The 21,398-nt window shown below is 35.7% G+C and overlaps 1 protein-coding gene and 1 long non-coding RNA gene across 2 annotated transcripts; one reads left to right on the top strand and one right to left on the bottom strand.

Moving 5' to 3' along the window:
• Positions 1-356: 356 nt before the first annotated feature.
• Positions 357-20,687, bottom strand: LOC128990594 (protein dj-1beta-like). Its single transcript, XM_054413050.1, has 5 exons — positions 20,552-20,687; positions 9,927-10,085; positions 8,055-8,124; positions 1,001-1,120; positions 357-532 (listed from the first exon to the last, which is right to left on the bottom strand). Exons 1-5 carry the CDS (start codon positions 20,636-20,638, stop codon positions 417-419), a joined length of 552 nt encoding a protein of 183 aa, XP_054269025.1. The 5' UTR covers positions 20,639-20,687; the 3' UTR covers positions 357-416.
• On the top strand, positions 16,104-16,976 carry LOC128990595 (uncharacterized). Its single transcript, XR_008490545.1, has 2 exons — positions 16,104-16,350; positions 16,866-16,976. It is a non-coding gene; the product is annotated as an uncharacterized LOC128990595 (long non-coding RNA).
• Positions 20,688-21,398: the final 711 nt, after the last annotated feature.

Below are 21,398 nucleotides of genomic sequence, written 5' to 3'. Positions count from 1 at the left end.
ACTATTTTCTTCGACAGATTGGTAAAGGTTTTAAACATCGTTTCCCCTATGGACAAATTAATGTATGTTTGTTAGTTAAACATTAGAAAATCAGCAGAAGGGTTTTACTTGAATATCAGGGTTAGGGGTATTTAGGCTACAGCTAAACCAATCAAAGCAAGTGGATGGATGAGATAATGAAAGGTGTAGAAGAAAGGAAGGAGATCAAGTGAGAAAGATGTCGAGAGAGCGAGATAGGAAAAGATAAAGAGAGGCCTACCCAGATCAGAATATAACCTAAAAGAAATATGATATTTATGTAAATCAAAAGAAACCAAACTTGTTCTTAAAATGGGTTTTAATAAATCGTTCAAAGATTTGAAAACAGATATTTAATAAAGAATAAATATATTATTATCACAGATGGTTCATTTGGTTTACAACAACAATCCAGCCTTAACTTCATCAGCTTTAGTCTTGTTAGTCAACTGTTTGGCCAGCTCCAGGGCAAAATCAAAGGCAGTCCCTGGACCTCTGCTAGTGATTAAATTACCTGTGGAGAAACGTTTTTGGTAAGCAAATTTAATAAAAAGGATTAAATGGGAAATTTGCTAGTAAAATTCACAAAAATCAGTAGTGCTGTTGATACAAAACAAAAGTATAAGAAGACAGAGAGCAAAAATATTCCCTTCTGTGTAAAGCGAAAACAAAAACACTTAGCAGCAATGGTCAGAATCTCATTTGAGTGACAAATAAAAATATAACACAAGTAAAGTCCTGTTTTAATTTTAACTGAGTTTTTACTATCAATCAGAGTAGTTTTTATTATAATCTCTTAGTAAATGTATAAATAATATTGTTTGTCTAATGTTTCAACACCCGAAAAAAATCCCCGTGTGTCACCGATCGTGCTTTAAAATCAAAGACACCAATGAAGGGTTAATGAATGAATGTTCAACAAAGATATTTAGACCTTGATTAAACAATATTACTAACAATAATACACAATTGAGAAACCTACCATCAACGACAACCTTGTCCTCACTGTATTTGTAGTCTTTCACTAGTTCTCCCTTCACACTCGGGTAAGAGGTTAAGCTTTTACCAGTAGCAATACTATGTGTCTTCAGAACAGAAGGAGCTGAAAAATTTATAAATAAGAATATGATTCAAAGCTGCAGATCTTATTAAATTTATAAACTGCAGCTCTCTCTCTCTCTCTCTCTTTCATATATATATATATCTATATAGGGCCTATATATCTACATTTACATACCAAAATGATGGTTTGAAAACTGGGATTTACCACTGAAATATATGAAATTCAAGGGAGCACAAATTCACATGTTCACCTGTCTTAACAATCAACTGCATAGGTTCCAGCTACTAGGAGAAATAAGGTTTCAAGTTAAGCAAACTGCTTATTTTGATGTTATTATAAATGTAATGTAACGTACCGGTAAACCAATTTCTAAAGTTTTCACTTATTCTTTTTAGTCTACATAATAGTCATATTGATAAATTTTATTGCACAAAAGGGAAATTTGGAAAGTGGTTGACAATATATTTCTTACTTTTAACCGCCAAAATAAAACTAGACCTAAGTTATATGCCTATAATTAAACGAATTGATAATTTTAAGAATCGATTAGCCTATCTCAATTATTCGCTGTTAGGAAATTATTACAAACAAAAATTTAATGTATTTATAAAAAATGCATTCTCATCACAAAATTAAATTATAAATGGCTCAGATAAAAAAAAACGAATTAGTGAAGTTAAGAGAAAATCATATTCCAACAAAATCAGAAGCAAAATGTTAAGGCTGCCGAGGAGATTCGAACCTGAGATCTCACGATCGTCAGTCGAGTACTCTAGCCACTACACCACCAACTCTGTTTAATCAACGGCGTCGACACGATATTTTAGTTCCGCAATCCCAGTAACTGGCGTGGCAACCAATAATGCTTTTAAACATATGTTAAAACTACGGTATTTCCACGATCCCAGTGGCTAACCCCAACCCCTCACAACAATAATACTGGTAAACAGTTATTGAGGTAATTGAATTGGTGAGTTTTGAGTTTTATGAATGTTCAATGCAAATAAGTCTTCTGTACAAATGATTCTTTATTTAATAATGAAGAAAGAAGACATTGAAGAAAAATAGAGCAAGCAAATTCTACATACAAGAGGTAATAATATTATAATAATAATCGTTTTTTTTCCTTCATATAGTTTATTAAAACATTGCCTTTTAATAATACAGGTATCGCATAGGCCTACCATGATTGATTTGTATGGGTGCGTACACAAAGAACGCCGGTTGCCGGCGGGAGCAAACCGGCAGCTTGCTCCTCGTGCTTATAAGCGCGGCAAAAGCTTGAAGCCGTACATAAAGAAAGCTGGTAACAAGCGCGACAAGTCAGTTCACTTTGAGCAGTGTCAAAGATGTCTTCGTCTAGTGATGATGTGTTTTTGGCGGAGAGTGTTCATGTAAAATTATTGCAAAGGAGGAAAGTCGGTGTTCATGTTATTAATAGACATAGGAAGAAACTTGGTGAAAACCATCACTTGTTTCTGCAATTAAAAGGTGACCCACAACGGTTCTACACATACATGAGAATGGAGCTAGCGACTTTTGATTACATATTAAGAAACATTGAAGGACGTTTGGTTAAAAAATCGCCTTCTTTTGATAAACTTTGGAAATTAAATCATCTGTATCAACCATCACGCTATGACACCCACCAACTGCACAGTACAAAGACCACTCGCGGACTGAGCCGGTTGCCGGAACCGGCTTATAAGAATGTTCTCTTCATACTTGTTTGACGGTTGACGCCGGCAGCTCGCGCTTGTTGCGCTTGTTGAGCCGGCACCGGCGTTTACTGTGTACGGGCACACTTGAAACCATGTTAAGTTCTTCTCGAGCCGGGACGCGCTTACAGCGGCCGGTTTGCCGGCGCCGGCAACCGGCGTTCTTTGTGTATGCACCCTAGTATAGAAATTATTGAGCGGAGCTAAGCGAAGCTCTTATACTACACTCTTGCTTTTGTTTTACAAATACTCCTCCTGAACGGCTGAAGCGATCTGCACGAAATTTAGCACAGTCGTAGTAACCAACCATATAGGAAGGTATGAATCTGAAATGGTAATAATCAGACCACAGGACTTTTCCCTACGTGAATTTAAACTTTTAGAAATTTAACATGGGCCTTATGGGTTAGTTGGTTGCCATGGCATTATTTTCAAGATAACAATAAAAAGGTTAACAAGAGTCGAAACTTATGTTAGTCAACGAATCGTCTGAAATAGCTGACTACAAACCGTACAGAGGAAAAGGGAAGAACAATTGGATTATTAATAGCATTGAGCATAATTTACTACAAAATGAATAACCAATAATAAGGGTTGCCGGAATCAGGCTGATGCACCATATTGCGTTTGGATAGGTACTGTAAATAACTTTTACAGTATTTTATGTGAGCAAGACGTGCCATTAATGTAGACTTTGAATATGTAACTTACTGCAATTCGTAATAAATAGGAAATTTTGCAAATTTTGCAGTCTACAAATAGGAATTCCATTAATGTGAACCAAATATAACACTCATAGTTTCGATACTGCAATTAGACAATTCGTTGACGTGAACCCGACGTATCATTGACTTTGAATACTGCACATAGACATCCCATATAAGTGAAGCAGAAGTAGGCCTAAACGTACCATTGACTTCGGATACTGCAATTAGGCATTTTATTTATGTGAACAAAATAAATGGACCATTAATTTATGATACTGCAAGTAGACTATTCATTTACATGTACCATTGAGTTTGGATACTACAAGTAAACAATCCGTCTACGTGAACCAGACGTACCATTGACTTTAGATTCTGTAAATAGTCATTCCATTTATGCGAACACATTTAATTTAGGAGAACTAGATGAAACATAGAATATGGTTCCTGCAAGTAGACAATTCATTCACTTAATCCTGACTTATGAGTGACTTTGGATACCTACTGCAAGAGTGACTTTGGATACCTACTGCAAATAGGCATTCTATTTTAAAATGCGAACCAAATATATCATTGACATTGAATTAATATGCTGGCTCCGCTCAATATTGCAAGAAGTAGGGATGGTCAAGTCTCGAAATTCCGGGAAATTTTCGGGAAATTTTAAATCTCGTTACACGAGACGAGATTTCTTTTTGGCCGAGATTTTTATCGAGACGAGAATAAAAAATAAAAAAAATTCAAAACGCCTGCAGAAAGTCAATGCAATACCCGCAATACAGGAGCGTGTTGTAGTTGCGTTTCCTATGCGAAGGCGTTCTTATTTAATTAATTCTTTAAATGTAAATATTACTTTAATAACATTTGAGAAGTTTTGTTTAGTGTAAGCAGTGTGAGGAATGTTTTATTACTATAAAAAGTCAAAACAAGTATTTATTTTATAAAAATTAATATTGCTTTTATTTTAGGATAAGTTGAACTCTATCCTAACTGATATCACTATGTTTCCTAATCGTAGGCATTTTTAATAAGTTAGGCGTGATTAATAAAAAAATGTTATGCTGATGTTTTTTAATAAAAGATTGTAAATATTCTTGCCTATTATCATTATTTTTGTATTTAAACAGTCATCTAACAATGTTACAAAATCAGGTAACAATTTTGAACGTGCATTTCCCGTTGCGTATGAGAAGGGAAATCCCGTCTCGATCTCGTCTCGAAATTTTATGAGAAATAAAAAATCTCGTCTCGTCTCGTCTCGAACTAAAAATCCAATCTCGTCCATCCCTAGCAAGAAGACAACTGCATTGTACACCTAGTTTAAACTGTCAAACCATATGTTATAATACCATGTTAATGTCATTAGTATAGGCATAGACAAAAATAATTAAATATAGACTGTCAGCCGTGCTGTGGTTATCATAGGTTCTGGCGCACACCGCTGAACTGTTAGAAAGTCGGTGCCAGTACTGGTTTCTAAAAATTCGACTCTCGGTTCACAGCACCGGTACAAACGTGGTCTGTAACCAAACCATATGCATACCTTAAAAGTAAAGTGCTAACGTTGTAATTTTTATATAACATGTTTATAGTGTAAAAGGTTTTATATGACGATATAGCAATCAACTTGTTTTGTTTATGGGTGTGTTTGTGATCAAAACTACAAAAAAAAAATCAGGAGAAGATTATCTTCAAGAAGTATAGGATAAGTTGGCAGTTCAGATTCTAAATTAGCCTAATTCAAAACCAATTCGGTTGTTTTTAGATATTTAAGGGTTCATTTAAAAAGCCCTTTCGTTAAGTGCAGGAACCGTAATGAAAGGGTAGTATTTTTAAACAAATTTAAAGTTAGCTGGATTTTATTTAATTAGTCTGAAACCTTAACAGTCGTGTTTGTTTTGTAAATTTACAGTATATTTTTAATGTCTAAATTATTTCTCCTTTATTCACCATTTAATACCCAAAACTATCAGAGTTCTAAGCCCCTTTCTTTGCGGGTGAAAGAATTAAGTCTTGGGAGCATCCCAAATCAAACTACCACAAAGAAAAGTTATCTAAATTTATTAAATATTATCTCCCTAAATTCTTTGTTTGGATATTATATTAACCCTCCGAGTGTTATTTGTCGCTGCAGCGACACATAACACTGTTTACGGCGAAGGCTCTAAGACTGACAAAATCGGATTGAACTGGATCGAGTTAGGTATCGTTTTATTTTACAGATTCAGAGCTTTCTCCGGAGGTCTGTCTCTAAGCGCTATTCACTTTAGTTCCGAAAATATTGTAGCAGACAGCTGACGTGCGTATTTGTAAACAGCTTGGTTATCCTCGGACCGATGACTGATGTGTTTTATTACGTTTATCATTGTTTTAGTGTTAAAAATCAAAAGTAGTGATATACGTGGTGCATTATAAGAAGATTTAAGTGATTTTGAAGGGCTGGTTGATGATCCTGAAGAAGTAGGTAGTGATATTGATGTAAATTATCAGCCAGATTCCTAGCTATGGTTAGGCTATGCATTCTTAGCTAAACGCTATGTACTGAAATCTGTTTTTTGCCCATAACTTATTTATTTGCAAATCTACTTCCTTATATTATTATATATTTGTAATCCTCATAAAATTTAGAACAAAGTGGCTATTTTCAAATATTTATAGGCCTATAATTTATACAATTTCATTGAGCGCAAACTTATTTTTTTTTTCCAAAATATTTTTTTTTACCGTACCTAAAAAATTTTTTTGAAACAAATGTTTCTTATGTTCTATGTATAATATAGAAGCCCATGATTTTCCAAACAAAATGGTATATAGAACAGTAGGCCTATAATTAACATTGTTTTCAAGCTTCTCAGATCCGTTTTAATAAAACCTTGCAAATGAGCAAAAAATAGGCAGACATTAAGGCCAAAACAAGGGACACTCGGAGGGTTAATTAGGCCCTGAAGACTCTCTGTAGGATTTCTTATATTATATTTTTTATTAGTAAATTGCTTTGTTATACCCATGTCTTTCGTCAAATAGTTTAAAATTCAATAAGAGTAGTTTTATCAGATTGGCTAGGATAAAATACTCATTGGTTATACAGAACTGTTTCCAAAAGTTAATCAAAATTGTGAAAACATTTTAATAATGATTTTATACATATGAGTTATATAGCTCCCCCTGAGCGTCTGCAGGATTACCTGAGCATTTCTAGAGCCATGAGCCTTCGATTAAATTAAGTTAATAATCAGTCAAAACAGTGAACAGCTTCGTATCGACCCCTGGATTTTGGCTTGGCTTTTTTTGAGCGCTCGAGGGAAGAAACTCGAGTGTGGCTGATTTTAAGGGTAGGCCTAGCCTGATTTTGTGACTACAAGTTCATTCCCCTCCTCCCCCTAGAATGTTTAGTGAAAAAATAACTAATAATGGTTAAAAACGTACCTTGTCAGACAATCCTTGACATGTTTTATAGTGTCGAAAATAAACTTGCTACATGTTTCGGTGGTTATTAAATTCCATCATCGTCAGGCACACAAAAGGAACCACTTCTTGAGGTGTCGTCAGAGTTGTTACATACATTTAACACAAACACAAAACACGAAACGATTAAATACACGGTAACAGATAGGCCTATCAACTTATGCACGTACATTGCCGCGGGCAGGACTGGAAGTAGACAGAACCAGGTTATTGAGGAAAGACGTGGACTCTGGATTGTCGTCTGCGTTATAACAGCTGATATAGGACTATTGTAGTGACGGAGTAGAGTGTTGAAAATATAATGGGATTCATAATTGAGTTTTTCATTCAAAATTTGTGTGTTGTCCCTGGCAAGTTTATTTTCGACACTATAAAACATGTCAAGGATTGTCTGACAAGGTACGTTTTTAACCATTATTAGTCATATTACGCAATCCTGGGGCTATAAAAATGAATTATAATTGAAAAAATAAACTGTAATGTTTCAAAACAATAATGTAAAAACCCTAACTGCATATAACGAACAGAAATAGTTGAATAGACAATGCATTTCAACACATTAGAGACCAAAGAAACACAATTTATAAAACTGTCTTGGCATTTTTCTTGGATAGTGAGGTTATAAAACATAATTTTAGAAGTATCTATTAAGTACGGTTGATTTGCCCGGGTTAATCGAGGTCCTACTGTATTACTTTTCCAAATCTTTTCCGAAGGTTTTGGCGGATTACTAAGCTTGGCGGATTACTAAGCGTGCCGGATCATAGGAAGTTTTCTGTACATGACAGGCTTACATGAGTATTTTTACATACTAAGTAAACAATCTTGAGTAAACAACAAAGAAATGTCAATTATCCAACAATTTAAACTGAAAGTTAAAAAAAATTCTTAAAACGTCTAATCCTAATTCTTAAGTCTAATTAAGACAAAGTCAGAAAGATGTGCGCACTGTCATCGGTTGACTGTCGAGTTAGTAAGGTTCTACAGTACTGTACATTTCTTTTTTTAGAAGGAAACCCATAATATTAGAGATATTAAACTTAAAAATAATCAATGAAACTAATTCTTGTGCTTTATTTATAGTACCTGCACAAATAGCAGCAATTATTCCTCCGGTCTCCTCTTGTTTTGAGAGCACTGATCCAACTTCAGTAGACTTAAAAACAGAGAACATTCATTTCAATGTGGTCCAACTCTAGTTAAGTACCTATTGAGACTGACAAAATGCCAAAACTTAACCCTAGAGTAGTGTCTTGATTTTTATCTCACATTTAGAGCCTTAACAAATTTATGTGTTATCGCTATGTGTAATTGATTTATTGCCATTTATACATGATTTGTAGTTGTTTGAGCAAAGTGAAACTCACCCAGCAAAATAAATTTGCTTTAATATCCTTATTGAAATTTTGTAAACAGGCTTCAATGAATTGTTCAATATAGGACCGATTTAGTCGTCATTTATTACACAAAGTAATAATTAAATTAATATCAATAGCAATTTTATGTATAGAATAGAATAGAATAGATTTATTGGTCATTCAGTAATTACACTATAATTACAATAGACTTCGTCAAGTTTAAACAATTAGTAGTCATAATACACAAGAGTCATAAATAATAATCTCTACCTATACAAACGTTACCGTGCTTATATTATAAATGTATAAATTAAAAATGAATATTGTATGCATCAATCACTGTGTGCGTAGTAGGGAGAGACGTGTTAGTGGCAAGGCAGGCCCCGAGCGTCGGCGGGTCCCAAATTTTGCTTCCTCTTCTACCTAATTTATTTCCAAAACTATTCATCATTAATTTTTCCAAAAAATATATGTTATGATTCAACTCAAGCTCTCAAACTTTGCCGCTGACAAAACTTTCCTGACCAAAAAATAAAAAAAATTCTAGGTCGCTTACTTTTTCATGTTCTAATTCTTAATTTTATAATTTCTTTGGGTTTCGGCGGCTGTTAAAATTACAATAAAATTATTTGTTGTATTCCAACCTTACTGTCAGCGAGATGCACTAATTTATAGTAGCTGTGTCAAATTTGGTAATTTTAAGTCTTCTCTAAGTGTGTCTAATCATCATACATTTGGAAAAGGTGATCTACTGCTATATGCAGCAGTTGCCGTCACTTGCCCGTATAAGTAGTGGGGGATTGGCTTCACTGCCCGCAATGCTTGCTGGATATACGTAGCCCCTCTATTTCTATTCTGTGCTCTCTGCTCACACAGAAATCACTTTGAAAACAACTTTTTTTTATCAGGGGGAGCCAAAACGGATATATATCCACCCAAAACTCAAACTGGAAAATTTTTACATAGACAAATCTTTTATCATATTAACTTTTAGGGAGTGAAAGTAAAAGTTATTTCAAAAAGTTTGAGATATTTACCTAAATAAACTTAATACTTCATGTTTTTTGTTCATTCTCAAAGTTAACGTAAACACAAAGCCTTTGAAAAAGCTTAATTCAATTCTCAAAGTAAACTAAATTGATGTCCCAAGTTGCAACATTAAACCCCCTTATGGTCACCCCTGGGAGACACCAGTGTGGACCCTAGCGGGGGGAAAAGGAACTTGAAAATATTACGTCATCGGACTCACAGACCGAAGACACCACTATAGAGTTAACATTAATACGGAAACCCTGCCTATACTGACACTAAGAACCGAAACTCCCGGTCTATGAGACCCCATTTGAAAATTATGGGCCCCGCTTAGAAGCACACAAACCGAAACCCTGGGCCTGTGAGACTCCGCTTTAAAAAAACACTAACGCTGGGCTTCTGAGACGAGCATGTTATAAACAGACAACCTGTCAAGTATGTAAATTGGAAATTTTTTTTTTTTTTGGGGTAATTCTGTGAAAGTTCAAAATATTGTTTTAAAAATACATTTTTTTTGACAGTGGCTAAGTTTAGTGGTCTTAACAAGTTAAAATTCATTAAAACTCACTGTGGCAAACTTCTTATACCCCATACCGCCTGGGAGCACGACAGCATCGTAGGGGCCTTTCTTGACAGCCTCAGCCAGACTTGTGTCCGGCACGATGACCACATCCCGGCTACACTTCACTGGGTTCGAACCTTCAACTCCAGCCACAACCACCTTGACCTGGACCATCCAATTTTGTCATACCATCTCATCATAATATTTAGCCTAGGCCTACTTAAAAATTTATTTACCTGGACACAAAAACTAAACGGTAAAAAGAAAGAACCATGTGTTGTTTTGGTTGAAGCCTAAAAAGAGCAATTTTTTTTAAACATTATTGCCACCAGGACTGATGTAGAATGATATGATAGGTTACGTACCTTTTTTATTCCGTCGTCAGTCCTAAAATAGTCAAAGGGTGACTAGTTTCGGGTCAGAAATGACCCATTTTCAAACCCATTTTCATCAAATTGATTGGTCCAAAATCCGACAGAAGTCTTCGTTATGAGGTACAAACACATGTCGACACATAAAGTTCACACATTTACGACACAAAGCACATTTAATGAAAGTAGCCGGCTACATTTTTTTTAAGAGACACACTGACGCAGGTAGCACGGCGGACACGACGGAACTAAAGTTCCGTTCTTAGTTCCGTCGTGCTACCTGCGTCAGTGTGTCTCTTATAAAATGTAGCCGGCTACTTTAATTAAATGTGCTTTGTGTCGTAAATGTGTGAACTTTATGTGTCGACATGTGTTTGTACCTCATAACGAAGACTTCTGTCGGATTTTGGACCAATCAATTTGATAAAAATGGGTCATTTCTGACCCGAAACTAGTCACCCATTGACTATTTTAGGACTGACGACGGAATAAAAAGAGAAATTATCAGAGCCAGCCTTTGACAGCTGGTTCAAAAGGTGCTCAGCACAGTGCCCCAAGCTCGAGGAAAACCTAAACAATTTTCAAAAATCTATGAACGTTTGATTTTTTTAGAGTCAAAAAAGGAAAAACCTATTTTAACTCTATTAAACCCTGATCAAATCCAGTAATTCCATAGATTTTTGCTGATTTGGAATCTAGTTTGAATTAGTGTTAGTTTAATTAAAATGTGATCATTATTGCTTTAGTTATCGAGCTAACGGTTACACAATGTATATGGATACTTACGGTATGTAACTACTTATATATATGAATTTGAACGGAGGGTGTTTTGGCCTCTACAAGAAATCAAATCGGTCCCAGGTCTAGGTCTTACTATGCAACCTACGAATAGCTTATTCCATGACAAATTCGCTAAAAGGAAGAAAAACCGCAGGTACCGTATGGAATAAATTCCCTGAAAAAAATACCCCAGCCGCAGCAAACCTGCAGACTAAGTGAATTTCAACTTGTCTGATTACATTTTTACTAAAATATTTCCATAAAAAAGACATATTTAAGTATTCCCTATATAAATAACATTGGCTATATTTAACGAGTGCTTAGGTTTGCTGCTACGGGGAAGGTAAAAAGTGTTTTTTGACCATACGTCAATAGTATAGTATGAAATAAATAAATTTGCCAAATTTTATCAATATATATTATCCATAAACAAGTAAAATACAACAATTTTCATTTCCTCCATATGAATAACATGGGAATTTTAAATTACACTATTTTAAATTTTTTCTGTGACCGTTAGGCATACAACAGCGCTTAAATATACTAAATTATTTATTTTTTTAAGCTCTACAAACTGGTTTTGAAAATAAATTGCAAAAATATTATTTATAGGGTCAAAAATGGGAAAATCCGATTATGCTGGATCTCAAACTCGTACACCCCATACACTTTGATTTTAACGGAATCTAATTTACTTAATGTGGGCAAGTGATCAGTGAACCGGGTGATTATATAAAAAATTAAAAAGAGCAGGAGATGTAGGGCCTGGAATTGTACCCCCTGCCAACATCAAATTATTTATGTACGGTGTGGAATTGTACCACCCTCTTGGACAGGTAGTGTACGGGCTGGGAATTGTACGCCCCCCCCCCCCCCATAAGCAACATCTTCAAACGTCTTTCAATAAACTTAAGTGGTAGGCCTGTTATTAAAATGAAATCGTAGTGAATGCCTTCTTAAGTGACATATGTTGGATCGATTTTTAAGACTACTAGTGTACTTGTTGCTCGAATTCGAGCAATTGCAAAGTATTACAGGAGTTATTTTAAAACTAATAACAGTTAATTAATAATTTCTGATGACTAAAAAGAGTCGACTCAAAGATTATGGAAATACTTAGATGTACATAACAGTTCGATATAATCAACATTTCTTACAAAAATATCTTATAATTTTTCAAAAGCTGATCTTGATTTTAGTGTTTTCTAAAAAAATTTCCCACTCATAACAGCATTAGGTTGTCCATAATAACGATTATAAATTCTAAAATAAACATTATTTCTATTTCTTCTACTTGGTGGTGTTCTATGAGTTACCTATGTTTCCATAGTTTGCAAATACGCCTCTTTCAATGAATTCTCAAGAAATGCAGCACAGTGCTAATTCAGTTTTCTTTTTAGTGTAGGGTAGAGTGGGGGAATTGGGACCCATGTTTTTATTTTTTTCAATTATATTTTTATTGTCAGAAAAAATCAAAATATGAGCCTGCACAAGGTTTCCAACTGTAATTTGTCTTCTTATCACATTGTTTTTCATTTTTTTAAATACATTTTACTATGAAAAAAAAATAAATATTAATTTGGAACCCAATTACCCCACATGGGGTAATTGGGACCTATGCTTATAAACCCATAAGCACCTAATATTAATTTGTGGGGGTAATAGGGTTCTGAAAATGAAAACATAATAAACAAAATGCAACATACTTTTATTGAAAAAAAATTTTTTTTTAGGACATTAGAACGGTTCAAACTATTTTTTCCAAAACATTACACTTTTTTCTAAATAAAATGGGAAAAATTAACCAGAGCAGATAACAGCCAGAAAATATAGATTTAAACTGTTAAAGACATGTATAGTTAAATAAAAAAAAACTACAAGTATATTTTATGTCGAACTTCTTCTCTGGTCATATGCAAACTTTCCGGAATTTTGCTTTTTCAGCCAAAAGAATTTCTAATAAATGGTTGTTATCAGTCCAATTATAAGTTAAAACAGGCCAATTATGGGCTTAGCTCACTCTTTTAGGCCCTATTTTTTTATCAAGTGGTTGTAAAATAAATTTTTCACCTTTCTGTAGGTACATCTGTGATTCCAAACCGATGTAACCACGCGATGAGACTGGTTCCCTATTACTCCATGCTGGGGTAATTGGGACCTACTTCAAAATTCTGTTTTTACACATAATACATGATAATCACCACTGCAGCCACATTTAATTATTGATTAATTATATGTGGGATTAATTATAATATTAATATTAATTATATGTGGGATAGAAAAATATGGGTCCCATTTCCCCACACCGGGGTAATTGGGACCCATTTTTTAAAAAATTTATTAAATAATTTATAATTTTTTTAAAAATTTTAAAGCCCTAACAAACTATTGCTTAAACCTTAAATGTGTCAAAAAATACATTTTGGTATGATTATTAATTCATATAATATATTAAAAATAGCTCGAAATACTACCACGCTGAAGTTTTGCCATATGTTTAACATTCGGGAAAAAACACGGCTTAATTTTTTTATTTTTTTTATACATTAAACACAAGATTACAATTATCCAATAATTTTTGATGAAACCCCTTTAGAATGCCTAAACTTTAACGTATTTACAATTTTGTTAAAAAAATAAATAATACAAAATTTAAAAATTTTTAAAAATAGCTCCCAATTACCCCCGGGTCCCAATTCCCCCACTCTACCCTATCAAATTATCCAGGCTTTCTCGCTTCTTTCCATTGTAATATTTACGACCAACACAAATTCAAATAGTAAATATTTCATTTCAACCAAGTCAGTAAATGTTTGTAACACACGTTTCCTTAAACTGCAAACTAAAATATTTTAACAGCAACTAAATTATCCAGTTGATAATAATGTACCCGGTAAACAAATATATTCTTCATTGGATAACATGGGAACTTAAAAGCCACTGCGACAAAGCCCAAGGGACTTTTTCAAAAATATTTATAATTTTGAAAAATACAATCATGTAGCGTATTAATAATAGGCCTATAGATAATCACTTTTAAACATTCATTTCATCACACCGAATGTAACCAACACTACATGATAATTCAGTAAAATACCATGTACGGTAAGGTAAATAAATTCAACTATAGGCCTATTATTGCACTTACGATTAATTAAATCCGTTATGTAAGATAAACGTTTTTAATCTCACTTGGTCGGGATTTGCTTTCAAAACGTGATCGAAAATGTTTGTGGTAGGTATTTGTAAAAAACTATTTGTTTATAAACATATCAGTGACAGCTAGAAAAAATAATCTTGATCCGAACAGCTGTTCGTTATTTCATATGTGATTAAGTTAGGCCTATGGCGGGTTACACACCGGTATCGCGGATATGATGTCGCCGATATTTCTGATGTCGGGGACATGATGTCTGCGACATGTAATAAAATGCAACCATGGGAAGAGGCACGTGCTGGCGACATGAAAGTGAAGGAATCACAACATTCATCAGTTTAAATAATGTCATCGTCAGAAGAAGATGATATGTTGTTGCTGTTGTTCTTTCTACAAAAACATTAAAGATAACTTCATGGTAATTTTTCCAAAATACATTGTAATTAATTGTATTACAGTACTTACGTTATTTCCTTATGGTGTCAATTGAAGTATTATAATATCACGATACTACATTCCACACCATAAGGCAATAAAGTAAGTAAAAAAGCGCCAAAACTACTAGAAACGTGTTCTGCGCATGCGCGGGCCCAAGAGACACGAGACATGTCTGTCCAAACACCGACCGGTTGGTTCACTCGAGACACGCGTCTGCGACACGAGTCGCGGGCAACGTGTCTGCGACACTGGTGTGTAAAGCTCCATAAGATAACATAGGTTGGTTTTCGAGGGCATGTCGCGGGCACGAAAAATATCAGCGACATCATATCCGCGATACCGGTGTGTAACCCGCCTATGTGATAACAAAATTGGACAAAACTTGACAAAAATCGCACAAAACTGCATTTTTGAACGTCCGTAGCCTAATTTTATTTTAAAAAGTAGTGAGGCCATATTTTAATGGCTAAAGACACTCTCGCCAATCCAGTGAATACATTAAAATGACTTGACTCTTGATAGGTACTCTCGTTTTCCTGGAGAAGATAGCGTAAAATGCCATCTTGAGTGTTACAGACGGACAGAACGACAGACAGACAGAAATAGAGATAAGACTCGTTTCTGCTTCTTTAATTTATAAAACGTAAAAATAACCTAAAAATATATAACTTAATCCTGAGCAATATTCAGACAAAACTATAGGCCTAGGCCTAGTTTTATTTACATAGATATCGTTTGGTTTGATGAGGTAAGGTTAACCTAACCTAACTAACCAAACGATATAGTTACTGTTGTGTATTGTAAGTTTATATTGAAATAAATAGTTAAATAAATGTAAGTTGAAAATGAGCTTTATTTTGTCACTGGTTTATTTACATTAATTGAATCACATTTTTGAAAATAACATAGGCCTATGATTAAATTATTAAATGCATAGCATTTGAAACATAGAGATACAACAGTTTCTTCCCCACTAAATTTGATTCAAAAGTCCAGTCTTTTCCGTTGCTTTCTCGTTCTGGCTGATTTGCGAGGAACATCTGTTGAAGCATTGTCATCTGTTTGAGGATTATTAAGTTATGTTCACTGGGTTGAAGCCTGATTTCTGCATTTTCAAGTTGATCATTGTTATCTTCTCTGCGTTGAAGCCTGATTTCTATATTTTCCAGATCATTGTCCTTGAATGTCACGTTCTGTTGTTGCGAACCCAGACAGCACGTGAGCTTGGACTAAACTTGGTTTTTACATATTTCTGAATTGGTATGACAAACTTGGAGTTTGGAACCCACTACAAATTTAAAACAGCTTTGGTTAAGTGAACTTGTGTGAATGAGCCAAAACTAAACTTGTTTTATTTACATATATAACCTGGTTGGCCAAGTCCACAATTTAAACACCAAACCAGACCCACGGCAAGCTTGTTCATGTGAGTCTAAAGTGAGCAGTGCCATATGACAAAAGAATTTTCCCTCCACCCCTACCCAGAACGCTCCTAAAACCTGTTTCTTTGTGCTGAACCACCATTTTTGTTGGATTTAGACTTCCTCACTCTCAGTTAGTTGTCAGTTCTCACTTATCTAGTTCTGGTGTTGTGAGTGGTACTCGTTTCGTTACTAGTTGTGAGTTTTGTTTATGGTTTTGATACCAAGACGAAGCAAAGAAGAATTAAGGGATTCCTGTAAAGGTAAGATTTAAACTCCATTGATAAAAAATATACTTGTGTTGGTTAGTCTATGATGATATAAGTAAGCTAAGTTAAGCAAACAATTAATTTCATAGCATCAAGAACCCGTAAAATTTTGTTTATAGCCTAAATCTTTTGTGCTTTAACCTTTGACATACTCAGCGCTTCACGGAATCGACGTCACTCACTATACTATACTCTATAGTCTACTGCTGAACTCAACAGAACAGTGCCAAAATTTGTGTTTAACCTAAACCATTATTACGTTGTTTGTATTCAGTAGCCTTATTGATGTGTAAGTTCCATCACACGCTGTAATCATTATAAAAGTAAAATAGTAAGAAATAAAAGTTCGATAACAATTTTAAAAACAAAGGTAAGTTAACACCCTGTGTTTGCAACACCAACAAATTCCAAATAATCAAATAATTATAACAAATAAAAATAATGAAAAATGATTTTAATAATAAATTTTAATAAACCAAATAATTCCAATGCAATTGTATTTTTTATAGATCTTCTGAAGCAGGCGGTGGAGTTGATGGGTTCAGAAAAGAAGTTGAAGGTGAAGTGGAAGATAGTGGGCATTGTATTTATTATATTAATAAATTGTCTTGAAATGTGAATGTCTTGCTTTCTAAACCTCATATATAACCAATATTTTTTCAAGATCACTCATAAAGTAGGCTTCATTTTATCATAAATCTTTCTTGGTAAAAAACAAATTATAAGAAAAAATGTGGGCTAGCAAATGAATGGTGTGAAACAGCTTATATGTTAAATAGGTATAAATTATATTACTATTACTATAGCCTATTATAATAATAATTATTATTATCTCTGATCATGACAGTAATTGAAGTATATAAAACTTCGTACCAAGTTCTGAGTGAGTCTATAGGTGTGAGCTTGTTTGCCCAAGTCTAAAATGTGCTAAAACCAATTCCAATATGAGTCTAGGCCAAGTCCAATATGAGCCTACTAAAAGTGGGCTTGGGTCTCCAAGTCCATAATGAGCCTGTTTAATTTATCAGTGTGAGCTTGTTTGCCCAAGTCTAAAATGTGCTAAAACCAATTCCAATATGAGTCTAAGCCAAGTCCAATATGAGCCTACTAAAATTGGGCTTGGGTCCCCAAGTCCCGAACAAGTCCATAATGAGCCTGCTTAATCCACCAGACCCGTTTTGTATCCATCATTCCAAGCTTAGAGTGGGTTTGTGCCCATGAGTTCACTGTAGGTTTGGGGTTGGGACTTGGGTTGGACTTGGGGAGCCAAACCCATAACAAGTTGAACAACTGCCAACTTCGGTCTCTAAAACAAGTCAAAACCAAGCCTACAGACTTTGGTCCCTGAGTCTAAACCAGGCTTGGGGACTTGGGCCAATGGACTTGGAACAAGTTCCCAGCAAGCCCATTGTGCTGTTGGGGAACTGGTATTTTCTTTAGGAGATGAGCTGGAGTGTGTTTTGTCTGCTGTTTCTGGCACTGATGTTCTCTTCAACTGATCGATGTGTCTCTTGCCAAAGTAACCTTTGTCCAGTTTGACTTTGTAGTGCAGAGCTCCAAGTTGAAAAATAACTTTTCCGAACTTCCAGCCGTCTAAGGAACGTACTAATATTCTCTCCCCCACTTTAAATGAACAGCTTACTTGTTGAAAGCCTGGATGTAATGATGTGTTTTTCTTAGGAGGTTTGAGAGCATCTAGTTTTGTTCTGATCTTTCGATTCAAATACAGTTCAGCCGGTGATTGTCCGCATTGTAGAGGTACAGCTCGGTAGCAAAACAGTATGTATTGAATTTGTGATTTAATATTCTTTAGAGGATCTTCAGCACAATTTTTCAAAGATGTCTTTAACGTTTGCACATAGCGTTCCGCTAACCCATTGGTTTCTGGGTGTCCTGGGGCGATAAATTTTTTAAATATGCCTAGAGCTTTGTCGCCAAAAATCTGTAAATTCTTGACTAGTAAAAATTGTGGCATTATCAGAAACTAGTACAGCAGGATATCCATGTGTAGAGAATATATCATTTAGAAATTCTATTGTCATATCCGTGGATGGTGCGTTTTTGGTTATTCGAACTTCAAGCCATTTAGATTTAGCATCAATCACTACTAGGAAATGGTGTCCATTAAATGGTCCTGCGTAGTCCATGTGAACTCTTTCAAAGTTTTCCTTAGGGATTTCCCAAGGGTGAAAAACTTTTGTTGGTTGTTTTGACTGCAAAGCGCAAGCTGCACATGATCGAACTTTATTTTCAATGTCTTTGTCGATTCCGGGCCAATAACAGTGGAGTCTTGAGAGTCGTTTCATTCTTACCATTCCTATGTGTGTTGCATGAAGCTCTTCTAAAACATGAAGCCTCATCCCATCCTCGTTGCCATTTCTGTTGTGTTTTGTAAGTTTATATATTGAAAAAAATAGTTAAATAAATGTAAGTTGAAAACGAGCCTTATTTTGTCACTGGTTTAACTTATTTACATTAATTGAATCACATATTTGAAAATAACATAGGGCCTACGATTAAAAATGCATAGCATTTGAAACATAGAGATACAACAGTTACCTATCCAATGAAACAATTAAATAGGCTTATCGATATTTTCATTTGGTTGTTTGTGCCAACAGATAGCCTACGAAAGTCTACCCCGATACTTGGCTAAAAACATCAGTAGTTTAACCTAACATCTTAACTTACATCGATGTAAAAAACATAGAACTTCAGAAACAGCATCGACTAAGTTTATCGATGCTCAACCCTAAGTTAGTGGAGCGTAAACTTCCCATCTAGGCCCTAACCAGTGGCGTAACAGCCGCCCCCGCAGACCCCGCGGTGCGGGGGGGCCCACGAGGTTTAGGGGCCCGCGAGGTTAAGATACCCTTTTCTCATAAAACCGTTCCTTTGTTCACAAATGTTTTTCTCTCCTGACAAATTATAAATAAAAAAACGATGTTGTGGTAGATACTTTTATTCTGCCAAATCTACTAAAGTTTTATCTTTTAATTAATAATATTGTTAACGAAACGCCAACGCTCACTACGATCACCCGACGATGTGTATTGTCAGTGTGGTTGTGTAGCTTCATTTCATGCTAGCGCTAGGAGCTGTGTGCCTGCCTGCCGGCCTGCCGCCGCGCCGTGGCGACACACACTCGGAGCCAGCCCCTCGGCCCTCCCCCCTCCCCCCTCCCCCACTAACCGCTCACGTGTACTCAGCTGACCGTAGATCACCTGATTTTGGAGATCCATTCCATGCGGATTGCGAGTGACTCGTCAGTAGTGCATGTCGCGAGAGTTTCTCAATCAGGTGGCATGTCATTAAATTGGGCTAATTTAGTGAAGCACTAACATTTACAGTTGGGACCACGAAAGTTTGCAGTTGGCGGCAGCCAATCACAAGACTAGTGCGACGTTGCCATATCGCCCTTTGACGACACTAATTAAAATACTAAACAATATTTTTAAAACAGCTGGTATTATTCGATTTGGCAACACCGCACTGCCCTCATTGGCTCATTTGAAGTCAAATGGTAAATATGCTACTCCCTCAACTGCAAACTTTCGTGGTCCCGACTCAAATTATAGTTGGAAGCTTGGTTGAGTTTAGTAATGAATGTGAATGGTGGAGTAATGGAGTAGCCCATATATATTAATCACGGACATAACTCCCAAGTTTATTATCACTGTGACAGTGACAAAATATAAAATATGTTTCAAGGACGACTCTGGTCGTGTGGTTGAAGAATAGGTAAATACTTGATATTGCTAGAGACCATCCTCTGCCAGTCTGATCGTGTAGGCCGTATGCCTGCCGTCACCTACGTCATGTGATAGTTGTGGTGTGGTGATGGTTGTGGTCATCGATCTCTATTAATTCGATGGTTGTGGTATATAGTGCTGTGGTGGGGAATGGGAGGGGTAGTAGGGGGCCCACAGACATATTTGCGGGGGGGCCCGGGGAAATACTGTTACGCCACTGGCCCTAACCAATAATTTTCAAAGTCGGATATCAAAGTTTCACCCCACAGTGCAGTGTGCATCACACTGCTCCTTGACAAATGATGAGGCCGTTGTGAAAACTAACTCAAATCTTTAAGAATCAATCAATCGAGCATTTAAAAGTTAAGTTAGGCCTACTTGGGTAATGACTGAGTTTAGGATATTGTCATTACTAGGCTAGAAGCTTTAACAAACTTTCTTACCCCAGCACGACGAAGTACATCTGCTGTTATGGTAAATTCCATCTCCTCAGTTCCTTCTACAATTAATACAAGAGCAGATTTTGCCATTCTAGGTGCAGTTGAGAAATTATTTGATGTTTGAACACAACTGATACTACTCTGACTCTTACTACAAGGTCTAAAGATAAGCCGGCTTGATAGTAAAATTGAACTGAAACCTGAAACAGAACTGATATTATGGAGTTTGACTAGTTTGAGTTTGTTGAAGTTAAAAAATCTCCTTATCAAGGTCATGATCGTTCAGGTCTTTTACTTGGCTTCGAACTTTGAACAATACAGCTGCAACCAACACAACCTCTAATAAAAACTCTTAAGCTCTCAAAGGCATTGGTTTTAAACACGGCCATCTTTAACTCCAGGCCATGGCCTTCGAAGGGGCAACATCGCAAGTAAGTAGGGTTGTATCAGCTGTTTTGTTTGTTGTCAGCTAGAGCTAATGCTATTTGTGTTTTTTAGCAGAGCGAAGCTAAGCTCTTTAGGTCCTTTGGGATCTACTTCAATGCAATTACTTGCAATGCTTTGCTTGCAATGCTTTACAGCATTTAATCTCAATGATGGCTGAACATATTTTAGCCAAACGTACCCAAGATTGTTTGTGCGTGTCCTTAAATTTACACAAACGGTTACCATTCAGTTAATGGTACAACTAATATGAATAACAGAGGGGGAGCGAGCTGGCGTAGTGGTTAGAGCGCGGGACTTCAGTCCCTGAGGTCCCGGGTTCGATCCCCGCCAAGTCACCAATGGATTTATCTAAGTGATAATGCCGCAACCCCTAGGTCTATGGTCTAGCCTGAAGTAATGTGAA

The sequence above is a fragment of the Macrosteles quadrilineatus genome, unplaced genomic scaffold (genome assembly GCF_028750875.1).
Source record: "Macrosteles quadrilineatus isolate MER2022 unplaced genomic scaffold, UCM_ALF_1.0 Scaffold_3__2_contigs__length_128488019, whole genome shotgun sequence".
Classification (NCBI taxonomy): domain Eukaryota; kingdom Metazoa; phylum Arthropoda; class Insecta; order Hemiptera; family Cicadellidae; genus Macrosteles; species Macrosteles quadrilineatus.
The sequence above is the reverse complement of the archived record's forward strand: the minus strand, read 5'-3'. Positions and strand labels throughout refer to the sequence as shown.